The sequence below is a fragment of the Brachyistius frenatus genome, unplaced genomic scaffold, assembly GCF_029030835.1.
Source record: "Brachyistius frenatus isolate BFR_SWC_R1_liver_20210118 unplaced genomic scaffold, ASM2903083v1 Contig_164, whole genome shotgun sequence".
Taxonomy (NCBI): domain Eukaryota; kingdom Metazoa; phylum Chordata; class Actinopteri; family Embiotocidae; genus Brachyistius; species Brachyistius frenatus.
Window position 1 is genome coordinate 772,279 of NW_027210763.1, and position 16,188 is coordinate 788,466.

Here is a 16,188-nt window from a genome sequence, read left to right on the forward strand (position 1 = left end):
TGATCGTTCTGTCAGAGTGAAGGTCCGTTATTAACTCCTCCTGAACATGAGAAAAAATATTTCTTGAATTATTCTCCCACATGTTCAGTGTTGTAATCAGTCACTGAGCCTGTTTAAATGGAGACCAGTGGTCACTGTTTGGTATCATTGTGGTCTCCACATTGAACATAGGGCAGAGAGAAATAAATAGAGCAGCATGTTATGTTGTCATTTTTATTATTAATAATGAAAATAATCATACATTTTATTTTAATAACGCTTTTCAGGACAGTCAAAGACATTTTACAGGTTAAAATGATCAAAAACATCACAATAAAAATATAAATCACACAGTAGTCCCATTAAAATCCACCGATAACAGCAAAAACAACATGAATCAAACATTAAATTATTACTTTTATTTGATTTATTATTGGTATGAGTTTATTATTATTATTTTTATTATCATTATTATTATTATTTGATTGGTCAAGGGGAAAGATAACTCCCCACTTTTCAACAGTAGGTGGCGTATGCGCCTTAACACTGGAAGCCACCCACCCAATAACCAAAGAAGAAGAAGGAAGACGGCGCAGCAGCAGCAGAAGAAGAACAGCGTTTGAACGCGCAGCGCGCGGCCGAGCGCGTCTGTCACAGCTTGTATGAAGACAAGATGGCGGCGGCGTTGGAGCGCAGCTTCATCGAGATCTGCGGGTTCGAGAGAGAAACTGTGCGGAGGTTCCGGGAGGTGACCGTGAACCTCGGTAAGCAGCCCCCCTCGCGCTCTACGCCGTTTACCGACAGGCGTCTGACCGGACCGGGACGTGCTAACGGCAGCTAGCAGCGCTGCACGCTGAGCGGGAACATTAGCGGCGTTAGCTTCACAGCGTCGCGGGGCGCCGGGGAGGTAAACCCGGGTCTCATAAGTTCGTTCTTGGTGTGAAAACATCGAGTCCTCTCTCAAACCTGAACCCGGTGGTGAGCAGGGTGGTTCTGTGTTCGGCTTCAGTCGGAACCGGAAGGTTCGCCCCGCGTCGCTGTTCACCACGAGCCGTTCGGTACGCACCAGACTCCGTGTAAAAACCGGCTGATTTAACGAGGTCTGTGTTCGCTCCTCAGATCACAGGTCTCACCACAGGAAGGTGAGACGACATCCCGAACAGCTCAGTGTGACCGTGTAAACATAAACAAGTCGGTCAGCTTGTTTATGACGTGAGACATCACGCTGTAACTCTGCTGTGTGTCGCATCACTTCCCAGGAGTTTACATTTTGATCAATAAATGAAGCTGATCAGATTAATTATTGTTATTATTATTTTGAAGCGGGACCTTTGGAGTGTTTTGATTGGTTCCCCGTCTGCAGGTGTGAGTTCTCTTCCCGGAGGGCTGAAGTTCGCAGATGCTGCCGGAGCGTTTCATTATGCGGACAGCGGGAAGCTGCTGTCGGTCACCAGCAACCGCTTCATCCACTGGTGAGTAGCTCCTTCAACTCTTTCCACGCCGAGTGACTCCCGGACTCACAGCCGACGCTTGTGATTTCTCCTGCAGGTCCACGTCCGGAGACCGGGTGCAGCTGGTGGAGCAGTCTCTGAACACCAACCTGCTGAACAATGCCGTCAGCCTGAAGTTCTCCCACTGCACGGTTCTGCCCGGAGGAGTCAGCATCCAGGAGACCCTCAACAACGTCATCATCCTCATCTCCACCAATCAGAGCGTCCACCGACTGGTGCTGCCTCATCCTACGCGCATGTACCGCAGTGTGAGTAACTGAGGAGGGAGGTGGTGGTGGGGGGGGGAGCATACAATAATAAATAAATAAAAGACCCTCACACCTGTTCGGCCGTCACTAACTGTACCGATCACCTCCAGGAGCTGGTGACGGAGCTGCACATGCAGTCCGTGTTCACCGACGTGGGGAAGCTCAGCCTGCAGGACTCCGCCCACAGCGCCCTCCTGCCCAGCTCGGCCGGGCAGACGGGGAGTCCCTGCACCTCCGCGGCCTGGCTCGGTTACCAGGGAGACGCTCACTACGCCTTGGCTTTGCCCGCGGGGGGCATCCTGGTCCTCAGTCTGCCGCCTCACGACACTCAGGGTGACGACCCGCCTTCCTCGTTCCTCGCCGCGCGTCGAGTTGGACGCTTTTTAACGGGTTGTCTTGTGTCGGTGGTTTCGCAGGCAGCCTGTCGGTGGTGGAGCTGAAGAGGAGCTCCATGATGCAGAGGTTGTCCGGCTGGATGCCCACGGCCATCCGGGGCGACCAGAGTCCGGCCGACCTGGTCCTCAGTCTGGCCGTCAGAGAGCTGGAGGAGGACTCCTTCATCTTCGCCCTCTGCCAGGACCACCGACTACGCATGTGGTCCTTCAGGGTAACACTCTTCTCACATGTTAACCTCACACACACACACACACACACACACACACACACACACACACACTCACTCACTCACTCACTCACTCACTCACTCACTCACACTCACTCACTCACTCACTCACTCACTCACTCACTCACTCACTCACTCACTCACTCACTCACTCACTCACTCACTCACTCACACTCACTCACTCACTCACACACACACACTCACTCACTCACTCACTCACACACACACACACACACACACACACGTGTGTCAGCCGTGTGCTCCACAGGTTTCACAGTGTGCTGATGCCTCTGTCTACCCCCCCCCCCCCCCCCGCCCTCCTCCTCCTCCCCACCAGGAGCAGGCGTGTCTGCTGGAGGCGGACATGTTGGAGTACATGCCGGCGTGTAAAGGAGTGCGCCGTCTGTCGGGTCAGGGTCACCGCCTGAGGCTGGCTTTCTCCGCCACCACCGGCCTCTGCCTGTGCGTCTACCTGGCCGTCCCCCAGAGGGGACAGTTCACCGTCCTGCAGCTGGTCGCCACCGACAACAACCGCTACAGCCTCGAGCACATCTCCTCCCTGTTCAGCACGCAGGTGAACGCCACGCTCACGGCATTACATCATGTTTCAATTACATCATGTTTCAATCAGTGACATCATGTTTCAATCAGTGACATCATGTAATTTATTAATTAGTAACATGAACCCCTCACATGATGTCATGAATGACATCTGGACGGAGACATGATGTATCAGCTGTTCCTGTGTCATACTGATGGTCATGAAGTATCGTGTGTGTGTGTGTGTGTGTGTGTGTGTGTGTGTGTGTGTGTGTGTGTGTGTGTGTGTGTGTGTGTGTGTGTGTGTGTGTGTCTGCAGGAGACGCTGGTGGACTTCGCTCTGACCTCCTCAGACGTCTGGGCCCTGTGGGTGGACGACTCCAACACGTCCGTGGTCAAATACATCAACTTTGAAGAGTGAGTAGGAACCATCAGATCAAATCTCCTTCATGGGCGACTGGAGAAGTGGCGCCCCCTGCTGGTTACCAGTCGACTCACATCCACGGCTGCAACCCAGCGTTCAGTCACATGATCTTTGGTGACAGTCCACCTGCAGGAGGTCAGAGGGGGACCACATGAGTCCCCCTCTGAAGGTGGTCTGAGCAGACCAGATCTCCGTGTGTCCTCGGTGTGTGTTAGTCACGCTGTAACTGTGTTTTACAGCAACGCAGCAGGTCAGTGGAACCAGGTGTTCGTTCAGCCTCCACCTGAAGAAGAAGTTCATGTCGGGGTGGACCTGGACCCCAGGGTAAGACCAGAACACACCAGTGATGATGATGATGATGGAAGATGATGATGATGATGATGATTCATTGTTTCCTGAACAGGAGACGTACCTGGAGGTTCTCTTCTCTCCTCTGCGCTTCACTGCTTCAGCCATAGTGAGAGCTCTACAGGTAAGCAGCTACCTGTCTGTCTGTCTCTCTGTCTGTCTGTCTCTCTGTCTGTCTGTCTGATCCAGGTTATAATGTGTTTGTGTTCAGATCTTCCGTCGAGGTTCAGAGAGGATGTTTGATGTGTCCTGGGAGTCCCTGAAGAAGGAGGTGACACTGGCCGTGGAGAGTGAGGTAATCCTCTGTTTCCATGACTACACTGAGTTTCTTCTTCTGTGGTCCTGTTTGAAGCCTGCTGTTTGTGTGTTGGTCGTAACACTTTTTACACCCCGCCCCTCCCACAGCTGCAGAGCAGCGTGACAGAGTTTGAGTTCTCTCAGGAGGAGTACCGGCAGCTGCAGGTGGAGTTCTGGTCCCGGTTCTACTCGTGCTGTCTGCAGTACCAGGAGGCCGAGTCGTCGTCTCTGGGTCTAACCGTCAGTGGACACACCAGCATGGTGTGTCTGCTCAGGAAGGTAAACGCAGGACGTTCCAGGTGTTCTGTGTGAGGAACCTAGACTGTGTCAGACTCCCAGAACCACAGAAGAAGAACGTGTCCCGTCTGTGTTTCAGGGCTTCATCTCCTTCCTCCTGCCGTGTTTTGCTGTGGATCACCTGTACCTGTCCTACGATCAGTATCTTTCCTCTGAGGAGGACACGCCCCTCACCGAAGGTAAACGCACACCTGCACACCTTCATGGATGTTTCCCGTGTTCTCTGTATGTCAGTAGCGTGTTGCTGACGTGTGTCCTCCGTGTCCTCAGACACTGACGTGGGCCGGGACGTCCTGCAGCTGGTTCAGTGTCTGCGGCTCGTCAGTGACGCCGTTTCTGGAGAGATGGCGTATGAGATGGAGAAAGCTCTGGAATACCTGCAGTCACCTGAGAGAGCTGCCGAGCTCGTCCTGGAGAACATTCTGTGCAACGACAAGTCAGTCACCTGACACTCGGCACCATCACCTGACACTCGGCTCCATCACCTGACACTCGGCTCCATCACCTGACACTCGGCTCCATCACCTGACACTCGGCTCCATCACCTGACACTTACAATAGGGTCTAAATCGATCCATCTCTTTTAATAGTTAAATTTATTTTAATTGTCGTTGGGTGGAGTCAGTAAAAGCCCTGATTTGATTGGATGATGGTTTCCGTGGTTTCCTCCGTGTTCCTGCAGCGATAACGTGATCGTGGACATCCAGAACAAGCTGCAGGACATCCGGAACCCGACGGCAGCCATGATGGTCCTGCTGAGGGAGATGGACCTGGAGACGGACGCCGAGCTCGGCGGAGACGGACCCGTCGCAGGTAGGATGGCGTCGGGGACAGATTTCCGCCCGCGTGAACTTTGACCTGGTGTTTGGAGGCGGGGCTTCAGTGTCCTTTTGATGCGTGTCTCCAGGTCAGAGTGTGAACTTGAGGATCAGCCTGTCGCAGCTCTACGGCAGCAGCTTGGCCGTGTCTGTGGTCTGTCAGGCCGTCTGTCACACCGCCATGACGAGGGCGCTGCTCTGCAGGGACCTGCTGCTGCTACAGAAGATCTACCTGCGCTTCGGAGACAACGTACGCACCTGGACACACACACACACACACACACACACACACACACACACAGGAACACACAACGTACTTACTTAACCCTCCTTCTACAAACTGTTGCTGTGGTTCTAAAACGTGTGTGTGTGTGTGTGTGTGTGTGTGTGTGTGTGTGTGTGTGTGTGTGTGTGTGTGTGTGTGTGTGTGTGTGTGTGTGTGTGTGTGTGTGTGTGTGTCCAGGTGTTCCTGGGTGGGGGGGCTCAGCTGCTGCAGCTTCAGCAGGACCTGATCCCTCGGAGCTCCCACCTCCTCTCATCCTATCACCTCCTCAAACACATCAGTCAGAGCCTCGCCTCCTCCGTCCCCATGGACACCATGTGAGTACATGTACACGCAGACATGGCTGTCGACATGGCAACAGCAGAAGCACACGTATGTAACTACAGACACGTGTCGCTTGTGTTGTTTCAGAGATGCGAACCTGCAGCACCTCACCGTGTTGGAGCTGTCGGACTCGCCGACCGTGTCGTCAGGGCGACCAGGTCAGTGTCTCTGAACGCACCGGTCCTTCGAGGGACGGAAGTGTCTCCAGTGTTGATGTTGTGTAGGTTGTGTGTTGATGTGTATTTTGTGTGTGTGCAGTGTTGAGTCCTCAGACGGTGGTGGAGCTCTTCTACCAGTGTGTCGGCAGGAAGATGGTTGTGTGTCAGATGTTCAGTCAGCAGCAGAGTAACTCTCTGCTCCTCTGGACCCACATGATGTCCAACATGGTGCAGCTGCTCACACAGCTGCTGTATCCTTCATCACAGACTAGCTTCATCTTCATCTTCATCTTCATGCAGCATGATGAGGCTCCTCTTTGGTCTGGTCTGAGTTGTTCTCTGCTTGTTGTTCTCTTCCTGGTTGACCTTAACAGGCTCCGCCCAGCTGGCCCAGTAACCCTGGCTTCCAGTTTCCTGAGTGTCTGATGGCGAACTGTCAGTACACGCAGCTGCAGGTGAGGTCCTCCTCGTCCTCCTCCTCGTCCTCCTCCTCCTCCTCCCCTTCTCAGCTGCCGTCTTCAGCACGTCACACGTACCTGCTGGCGTGTGTGTTTGTCTCAGGTGTGTCTCACCTGTGTTTCCTGTGTGCAGGAGTACGTGCGGCTGATTGGTCCGTGGTGTCAGGTGAACATCGGCTCCTGTCGCTTCATGCTGGGTCAGTGTTACCTGGCCAACGGGGAGGGCCAGAAGGTGGGTTAAAACAGCAGCTCACCTGTACGACGTCTGGGGGGGCGGGAGCTCACCTGTGACATCATTTCCTGTGTCGTCGTCAGGCTCTGCAGTGTTTCCAGGAAGCAGCGACGGAGGTGGAGAAGGAGGAGTTCCTGATGAAACTGACGGTTACCGAGGACGACGACGCTAACTCCACCCCCCGACTGCAGTACTACAACAAGGTGAGAACCAGACCGGGTTCTCCTGACCGGAACTTGAGTGAACAGGATCTACTGGAGAGTGAAGAGGTTCTGTAAGGGTTCAGTAGAACCTGAGGTTCTGTGAGGTTACAGAAGATGATGTCAGTCACATTTATCATTATAAAGGAATCTCTGTCTCTCCGTCTCCATGTCTCTTTGTCTGTCTCTCTCTGTGTCCAGGTGCTGCGGCTGCTAGATGACGTGTGTCTCCCTGAGCTGGTGATCCAGTTGTCCTCTCTGACGATCTCAGAGTCCGTCAGTGACGCCCACAGTCAGGTGAGTGTCCCGACGTCCTGTTGGGAGTCCACGGCAACGGTGTGGCAATGGTGTAGTAACAATGTCTGTCCTGCAGGCGGCACTGTGGACCAGAATATTCAAACATCATCTGGACCTGGGACACAACAGTGAGGCCTACGAAGCTCTGACCCAGAACCCGGACTGCAGCATGTACATACACACACACACACACACACACACACACACACACACACACACACACAGTTAAAGTGTAGAAACTGTTCATCAGAATCCATCAATAGTTTATTGATTAATAAAAACATCTGGAACAGTTTGAAGATCAATAACTCTGATTGTGTCTCCGTCTCAGGCAGCTGGACTGTCTCCGTCAGCTGGTGGTGGTTCTGTGCGAGCGCTCTCAGCTTCAGGATTTGGTCCAGTATCCGTACGTCAACCTGCACGACGAGGTAAAAAAAAGCTCCCTGACCTTTGACCTTTGACCTTGCTGATCAGACGTGACCCTCTGTTGGTTCCTCAGAAGTTAACGTGTTGACTTGAGGATGAACGTGTTAACCAGGAAGTAAACAGTCGGTGTGATTGACAGGTGGTCAGCATCATCGAGTCCCGGGCTCGAGGTCTGGACCTGCTGACTCACAACTACTACGACCTGCTGTACGCCTTCCACATCGTACGACACAACTACAGGAAGGGTGGGACACACACACACACACACACACACACACACACACACCTGGGCTGCTATGTTGTTTTCTAATCATGAAAGTGTGTGTGTGTGTGTGTGTGTGTGTGTGTGTGTGTGTGTGTGTGTGTGTGTGTGTGCAGCGGGGACAGTGATGTTTGAGTTCGGGATGCGTCTCGGTCGGGAGGTTCGGACTCGTCTCGGCCTTCAGAAACAGGTGAACTGTTACCTGGCTGCTCTCAACTGTCTTCGCCTCATCAGACCAGAGTACGCCTGGATCGTCCAGCCGGCCTCCGGGGCCACGGTACACACAACACACACACACACACACACACACACACACACACACACACACTCTAACAGAATGTGTGTAAAATTGCTGTTTTTTTGCATGGAGTCTGGTGGAGTGATGACCTCTGTGTGTCCTCTACAGTACGAGCGTCCCGGAGCGTCTCCAAAGAGAAACTCTGACGGAGAGTTTTCTGCTGAACCAGGTGACAAAACACACACACACACACACACACACACACACACACACACACACACACACACACACACACACACACACACACACACACACACACACACACACACACACACACACACACACACACACACAGAGCTGACTGGATGTGCTCTGCCCTCTACTGGTGAGAATGTGTAACGACAAGTCTTCCTCTGAACTGTTTTTTGTCCTGCTGTAGTCAAACGTCAGGTGGACATCCTGGAACTGGAGGACCTAGAGAAGGAGTACATCCTGTCCCGCAGCCGCCTCACGCTCGCCCAGCACCACCCGCCGTCCGCCGCCATCGCAGGCAGCGCGTCGGCGGTGGAGCTCGTGGTTCTGCTGGTCCAGACGGGACTCTTCGACTCGGCTCTGACTCTGTGTGAGACCTTCAGACTGAACCTGACTCCCGTCTTCGAGGGTCTCACCTTCAAGTAAGTAACTCAGAGACCAGAGTCTGGACGAGGAGACATCGTTTACCTTTCTGTACGTTTGTTTATCTGGCTGACTGTTTATTTACCTATCTGTCTGTTTTCAGGTGTATCAAGCTGCAGCTCGGAGGGGAGGAGTCTCAGAATGAAGCTTGGACCTGGTTGGCTGCGAACCAGCTGTCTGTCGTCAACACCAAAGAGTCCAGGTGTCAATCATCAGATTTATGTTCTACAGATCAACACACACACTGATTACAATCTGATCGAACTGATCAGAAAATGACTCCAACTGGAGCTTCATATTGAATATTAGTTTTCATCTGAATGTTGTAAACTCCTTCATCTTCCTCCTCCTCATCCTCCTCAGTGCTACAGATGAGGCGTGGCGTCTGCTGGCCTCCTACCTGGACAGGTATCCTTCCACTAACGGACAGCATCACCGCTACGTCATCCAGAAGCTGCTGTCTCACGGTGTCCCGCTGCCTGATTGGCTGGTCAAGTCATACAAGGTGAGACCCGCTGTTCATTTGTCTGTCAAAGTGTTGTTTATGTTTGTTTACATGTTTGTTTGTTTGTTTCAGCGTGTGGACGCTCCGTCTCTGCTGCGTCTCTTCCTGAACTTCGACCTGCTGGAAGCGGCGGCGGAGCTCGTGTTGGAGTACGTCGACGCCGTTCTGGGTCGCGGTCATCACTACTTCGGCATCGAGGTAAAGACACAATACACACACAAACTATCACTTTATTTATGAAGAACCTTTCTGTGTCTTTGTGTATTTAATTGTGTGTGTGTGTGTTAGCGCCCCCTGTCGGCGACATCTCCTCCAGCCTGGCTGCCTTACACGTCCATCGATCAGCTGATTCAGGCTCTGAATGAGACGCAGACACAGAGCAACGTGAGTCACTTCCTGTTTACATCACAACAGCTGTTTGTTTACCTACACGTCCTTAAGTAATAAAACTGATCGGCGTATTGATCCTCGTGTGTTTCAGCTTCACAACAAAGTCCGAGACAAATTGGACGAGTATCACAAAGTAGTGGAACAGATGACGAGACGGAGGCTCGCCGCTCCGAGCCGACCGCCGGCTAGAGACCGGTCGCCCGCGGCAACGCTCACCGGGATTTATAACAATAATCAATAGTCGATTTTGTACTTGTGTTTTTCAGATGTAAATGTGCTCAATTAAAGTGTTTTCTAACATTTCAAGTGTCCTTTCAACTGTTTTGGAAGTTTTCAACCAACTGATCAATAACATCGTCATCAACGACCGATCGATAACATCATGATAGAACGGACGACATGCTGTAGAATGACTTTGATATGAGGACCAAAATCTGATTCATCTGATCAATCACGTCTGACAGGTTTTAAAGGAGCAGGAGCTTCATCAGTAGCTACAGTATTTACACTAAGCTACACCCACTGGCTCCACCCGTTTCCTGTCTTTGTTTTTCAATATAAAAGCAAAAAAATGTGAACATTCCCTGAGCCTGACGGATCGAGGTGATTCACCACTTCACTCGTCACATGATCGATCGGTTCGGACCTTCACGTTTGAACTTTTTCAAAATAAAAGAGGATTAAAATAAGTGTGCTGATCGATGCCCAGCAAACCATCATCATCGTCAGGGCAACAAGGCCTCCGAGTACAAATAAAACAGACATTTATTGTGAAAGGCTCTACTGTACATGTGTTGAGTTACAGCAGCACGTAGTGACTCATATAAAAGGCTAAATGGAATGCTTTGTTCAGTAATACTGATTTGTACCATATAAGGAATGCAGTCTATTATCATCATCATCATCATCATCAGCATCATCATCATCATCAGCCGCCGCCGCCGCCCCGCACCATCAGAGGTATGACATCACTGCGATAGGACCAGTACCAGGTCCAGCTGCGGGGCAAACACCTGCTCAGGTGGCCACACAGGAAGTCATTGTGTCGCGTCCCATTGGTCAGCCGGAGTCCGTCAGCGGCTCCGTGTGGAGGGGTGGAGGTGGGATGGGGTGGAGGTGGGATGGGGTGGGGTCAAAGGTGAACAGGAAGTCACGCAGTGCTTTTGGTGGGCAGCTCTGTGCTGTTGTGTCGGGTCTTGCGCGACGTGCCGTCGTCCCGCGGCCGGGCCTTCTGCAGGTTGGACATGGCGGCGGTGCGCTCGATGTCGATGAGGGCGTACAGCTCGGTGCGGCGGGTGGGCGTGGTCGGGGGCAGCGGGGAGGTGGGGGTGCGGGGCGTGTGGGGGTTGCTGCCGTCCGAGGCGCCTCTGTTCCCGGCGCCGCTGTCCATCTCCACCTCGATGTAGTTGAGGGTTTTGGGCGGGTCCGGGTGGCCCGACAGCGGCGGCCGACGGAAGTCGAAGTTAAAGATGGTGGGTCCTTCGGTGCGGCGGCGGGCCGTGTCGGGTCGGTGGGCGCTGAGCGGCGCCGTCACGTTCTCCGTGTTGACGTAGTTGTGCGAGGACTCGAGGGCGGCGGACAGCGGGTGGGAGTAGGAGTGGTGCAGCTGGCCGTGGTGGTTGTAGCCGTTGAGCGCCGGCGTTTTCAGGCCGCCGCCGTTCTCGTCCTCCTCTGAGCTCGGCTTCCTCGCCTCCCACACCGGCGGCAGCGCCGGCAGATTCTCGTAGTCCAACAGGGCGGTGCGCCGCTGGGCCGAGTTGTTGACATTCTGCAGGTCGGGGGTGAGGGGGGGCGGGCGGTGGCGGCGAGGAGCCGTGGATGGATTGGAGGAGGAGCCGTTGGAGTGTGGGTGGGCGGGGGCGGGCTCGGCCTCGGCGGGGCCGTTAGTCTCTCGAGGCTCCTCCTCCTGCTGCTTCTTCTCCTTCTCCATCAGCTGCCTCTGAACGGGGGTGGGGCCGAGCACGAAGCGAACGCCCTGAGACTCCAGCAGCACCTGGGGCTCCGGCTGAGAGGGCGGGGCCAACGGATCGGGGCGGGCCCTCGGAGGAGGCGGTGGGGTGGGAGGACACTGGGACTGGGGAGACGTGGGACTCTCCAGGGGGGTGGTGACGGTCAGAGGACTGGGCTGGTCCTCCAGGAGTCCCGTGGTGTTCACATAGGTGTGGACCTGCAGAGACAGACAGAGACAGGTGATGTTACTGTTGTCTGTCTTAAAGCTTCATTCCACTTTGTTTCCTCATGCTGATCTGTCCCTGATCAGCGTGTGGACAGACAGCCGTCTCCGTGTCTCACCGTGTCCTCGGCCACCAGCAGAGGGTGAGTGGACTCCTCCCCCACAGACGGCAGACGGGTGCTGGCCACAGACGGGTGACGGGTGGACGGGTGAGACGGAGCCTCTCCCACCGAGGGAATCCGGGACACACCGTTAGGGACCGAGGGGACCGAGTACCCGAGAGCTGAGGACAGAGACACAGCGGATCAGAGACGGACAGGAGGACCTGCAGGAGTGTGTATGTATTGCTATAGTTGTGAGGACCAGTTTAGGTTAAAAAAAAAATGTATTTATGAGGACAAACACGTTCAGGTTTAAAGTTCAGTTTAAAAATAGAGAACGTATCATGTCAACAGATAGAAAAACACAGTGTGTGTGTGTGTGTGTGTGTATATATATATATATATATACCTGCAGGAGTGTGTGCTGCCTGATGGTTGGGCTCCAGCACCGCCTCCTCCACCACACTGATGCTGTGACTGTGCATCACCTCCTGCAGCATGTTGAAGATCTCCTCCGCTCGGGAACATTTGAAGGCAAAGATACCTGAAAAAACACAGACACACACAGAGAGGTGAGAAAAACACACACACACACACACACACACACACACACACACACACACACACACACACACACACACACACACACACACACCACAATGAACACAACAGTTTGTTTCAGAAGAAGTGAAGCTGAAACAGATCAGAGAGAAACAGTTTGGACCTCGTTCAATAAATCAGCTGATCAATAAATCAGCTGATCAATAAATGCGCTGACTGTGAGGGTTTCTCATTCTGTTGTTTCTTCTTCGGTGGTGGTGTACCTTGGCCCGTCTGGCAGCGCCGGCCGCTCTCGAAGGAGAACAGGTTGGAGTCGTAGCCGTAGCGCCGCAGGCACAGGTAAGGCCACCTGACGTCGTCACGGCGATGCGTGTGGAGGACGAGCTCGGCGTCGGTCAGCTCCATCACACCTGAGCCCAGCTCGTTCCCATCGTCGTCCACATTGATCACCTGAGGGGCACAGCGGCGGTGGTTACATATCTACTGTGTTTCAGGAGACAACTGGAAGTCAGAGGTCAGAGGTCAGAGGACTCACCTTGAATTTACTCTGATGATTATCTGGAATCAACTCTTTCTCTGGACAGCTTAGACAGCTACCCATGGTTCTTCAGAGGACCATCTGATGTCTGCCGGGGGGACACAGTGAGACAGAGGGGAGGACAGTGAGAGACAGATGGAGAGAGACACACAGAGTGAGATATGGACAGACATGGAGACACGTGGACAGACGTGGAGACAGCTCACCTAGATCCTGCCTCCAGTGCTTCCATCCTCGCAGTCTGACCGACTCTCTTTAGTGGATCTGAAAACATGAACAGCAGCTACACACACACACACACACACACACACACACACACACACACACACACACACACACACACACACACACACACACACACACACACACACACACACACACACACACACACCTGTTTACATGACGGAACACTTCAAAACTCGTCCTCTGACACGTTAAGAACCGGTTCGTTACCACAGGAGGACTCTGACGTTCACCTGGACTCTGACGGTTTAATTGGATTTCATATGAAACCGTCTGGTTAGAAACTTTCCACACCAACGACGGTCTTAAAGGGCCGGTTCACACTTTATATTCACCGGTTCTCACGAACACCGGAGGAGCAGGTTCCCCGGTTCCAAACGTCTCCAGCCGTAGAACCTTCTCCACCGAGAACAGCCTGTTTTTACTTTATGACTGACTGAACTATTTTAAAAAGCTGATGTGACTCCTCCCAGCAGGGTGGGGTCAATAAAAAGTGATCGGTTACTATTTCCAACCCCAACATAGACTGTCTGTCTGTCCGTCTATCGATCCGTGGTGATGACGATCTGTATTGCAGTTTATTGATCTCGATGACATCGGATGACTGAAACAGGAAACTGAATCAGCAGAAATATCTTTTGAAATCACTGACTAATTCATTTCCAGCATCATCTGAGTCATGTTTATAAAAAATAAAAAAGTTTCCTCATCAGCCGACACACCTGAGATCAGTCGGACGGGCTCAAAGAACCATCAGACGTAGAAAACACACACACACACACACACACACACACACACACACACACACACACACACACACACACACACACACACACACACACACTCCAATCAGCTGATCGACACACTATTGATCCTCAACTGATCTACAGTCACCTGACAGGTGAATTTTAAAAAGCCTGGCAGCTCTGAAACAAACCGATCACTTTGATCGACGTCCCGTTGTGTCAGTCGTCTATAAAGAAAACAGCAGCAGGTGTTCTCCTGTTCATAAAATGTTATTGATTATCTGATGATGTAAACAAACATTAGTTAAAGTCAGTCAATTCATATTTTTAAAAAGGTAAATAACTGCAATTTTTCATTAAAATATTTAAAGTATGTAGTTTTACTGAGTGATGAGACAGAATCACAACAACGTATTGATGACTCAGTAGGTCAGAGGTCAGAGGTCAGCAGCTGTTTGACGTGCCTCACCTCTTTGAACGTGTCTGAGCTGTGACCTTTGACCTCTGACAGGTGATGCTCTCAGAGACGGAGACTTCAGGCCTGATGATTAAATCTAAGAAAGAGTTTCCTCAGATTCTCTGTTCCTGATGAGCCCCGTCAGACGGACCCAGTTAACCCACCGGGACCGGACCGGACCGGACCGGACCGGGACCAGCGGGACCAGCTCCGTGAGGCGGCTGACTCGGTCGGAGAAGTTGTAAGTTCATCCAGCTGCAGCCGGAGGTTCTGGTGTGTGTGTGTCACGGCAGCTCGTTAGCACGGAGCTAACCTCCGCTCTCTGCTGTTTCAATAGGCTAACACTGATTTCAGCTAACTAGCTCCGGGCTACAGTTAGCGCCCGCTAACTCCCCGCAGAGCGTCCATCTGGTCAGGCCGCACTTACCGGGGTTTCGTCGGCGAGTTGAATTGAAGCCCGGGAACTTTTCGGACATCCAGTCGGCGGTGAAGAGACTCGGATTCGTCCCCCGAACGACGCGGAGCCAGCTAGCGTTAGCCCGCTGCTACAGCAGATCCTCCATCTTCCTCTGCGCTGCCAGAGCGCCAAAAAAACAATCACAACTTCTTCCAGACGCCTCTAACGCTCCCGTTCGCACGAATTCAACCGCGGGAAACGCTTTGGATCCATCGGCAGTCCTTCTTGACTCGCGGCGGGGTTCGAGGTTCCGTCCAAACGCACTTTCTGTGGCTAAAAAACAAGTTTTATTCGCTCGGACCGTTTCTCCGAAGCTAGCTGTCGAGCTAAATCACTGCAACTTGGCTAAACTTCCGACACTTCGGCAGCCTCCAATGTGCCCAGGACCCGCTGCACGGCGCATGCGCGGCCTCTGCGGTTTGGGATAGCCGGGGCCTCTCCCCGCGAGACACTGAACAACTGAGACACAGTAACACAATGTAACACATTATTACACAATGTAACACATTAATACACAATGAAACACAACATTACACAATGTAACAAATTATTACACAATGTAACACATTATTACACAATGTAACACATTATTACACAATGTAACACATCATTACACAATGTAACACATTATTACACAATGTAACACATTAATACACAATGTAACACATCATTACACAATGTAACACATTATTACACAATGTAACACATTATTACACAATGTAACACATTAATACACAATGTAACACATTATTACACAATGTAACACATCATTACACAATGTAACACATCATTACACAATGTAACACATTATTACACAATGTAACACATTATTACACAATGTAACACATTAACACACAATGTAACACATCATTACACAATGTAACAAATTATTACACAATGTAACACATTATTACACAATGTAACACATTATTACACAATGTAACACATCATTACACAATGTAACACATTATTACACAATGTAACACATCATTACACAATGTAACACATCATTACACAATGTAACACATTATTACACAATGTAACACATCATTACACAATGTAACACATTATTACACAATGTAACACATTATTACACAATGTAACACATTATTACACAATGTAACACATCATTACACAATGTAACACATTATTACACAATGTAACAAATCATTACACAATATAACACATTATTACACAATGTAACACATTATTACACAATATAACACACTATTACACAATGTAACACATCATTACACAATGTAACACATTATTACACAATGTAACACATTTTACACAATGTAACACATCATTACACAATGTAACACATCATTACACAATATAACACACTATTACACATCATTACACAATGTAACACATTAT

General features: G+C 51.3%; 2 protein-coding genes across 2 annotated transcripts; one reads left to right on the top strand and one right to left on the bottom strand.

Annotated features, from left to right (window-relative positions):
* Positions 1–607: 607 nt before the first annotated feature.
* On the top strand, positions 608–9,832 carry nup160 (nucleoporin 160). The gene is made up of 33 exons (XM_069716862.1): positions 608–743; positions 1,343–1,451; positions 1,528–1,738; positions 1,849–2,071; positions 2,155–2,345; positions 2,698–2,934; positions 3,220–3,317; positions 3,564–3,648; positions 3,728–3,796; positions 3,884–3,967; positions 4,078–4,248; positions 4,346–4,445; positions 4,537–4,702; positions 4,949–5,079; positions 5,174–5,334; positions 5,548–5,684; positions 5,779–5,849; positions 5,950–6,100; positions 6,235–6,304; positions 6,441–6,539; positions 6,623–6,742; positions 6,941–7,036; positions 7,113–7,207; positions 7,368–7,464; positions 7,602–7,707; positions 7,841–8,001; positions 8,131–8,191; positions 8,402–8,636; positions 8,741–8,839; positions 9,001–9,142; positions 9,215–9,340; positions 9,431–9,526; positions 9,624–9,832. Exons 1-33 carry the CDS (start codon positions 653–655, stop codon positions 9,771–9,773), a joined length of 4,239 nt encoding a protein of 1,412 aa, XP_069572963.1. The 5' UTR covers positions 608–652; the 3' UTR covers positions 9,774–9,832.
* A 447-nt stretch (positions 9,833–10,279) lies between these two features.
* Positions 10,280–15,188, bottom strand: LOC138631722 (fibroblast growth factor receptor substrate 2-like). The gene is made up of 7 exons (XM_069716863.1): positions 14,779–15,188; positions 13,112–13,188; positions 12,903–12,993; positions 12,631–12,817; positions 12,216–12,350; positions 11,825–11,988; positions 10,280–11,699 (listed from the first exon to the last, which is right to left on the bottom strand). Exons 3-7 carry the CDS (start codon positions 12,966–12,968, stop codon positions 10,683–10,685), a joined length of 1,569 nt encoding a protein of 522 aa, XP_069572964.1. The 5' UTR covers positions 12,969–12,993; positions 13,112–13,188; positions 14,779–15,188; the 3' UTR covers positions 10,280–10,682.
* Between the last annotated feature and the right edge of the window lie 1,000 nt (positions 15,189–16,188).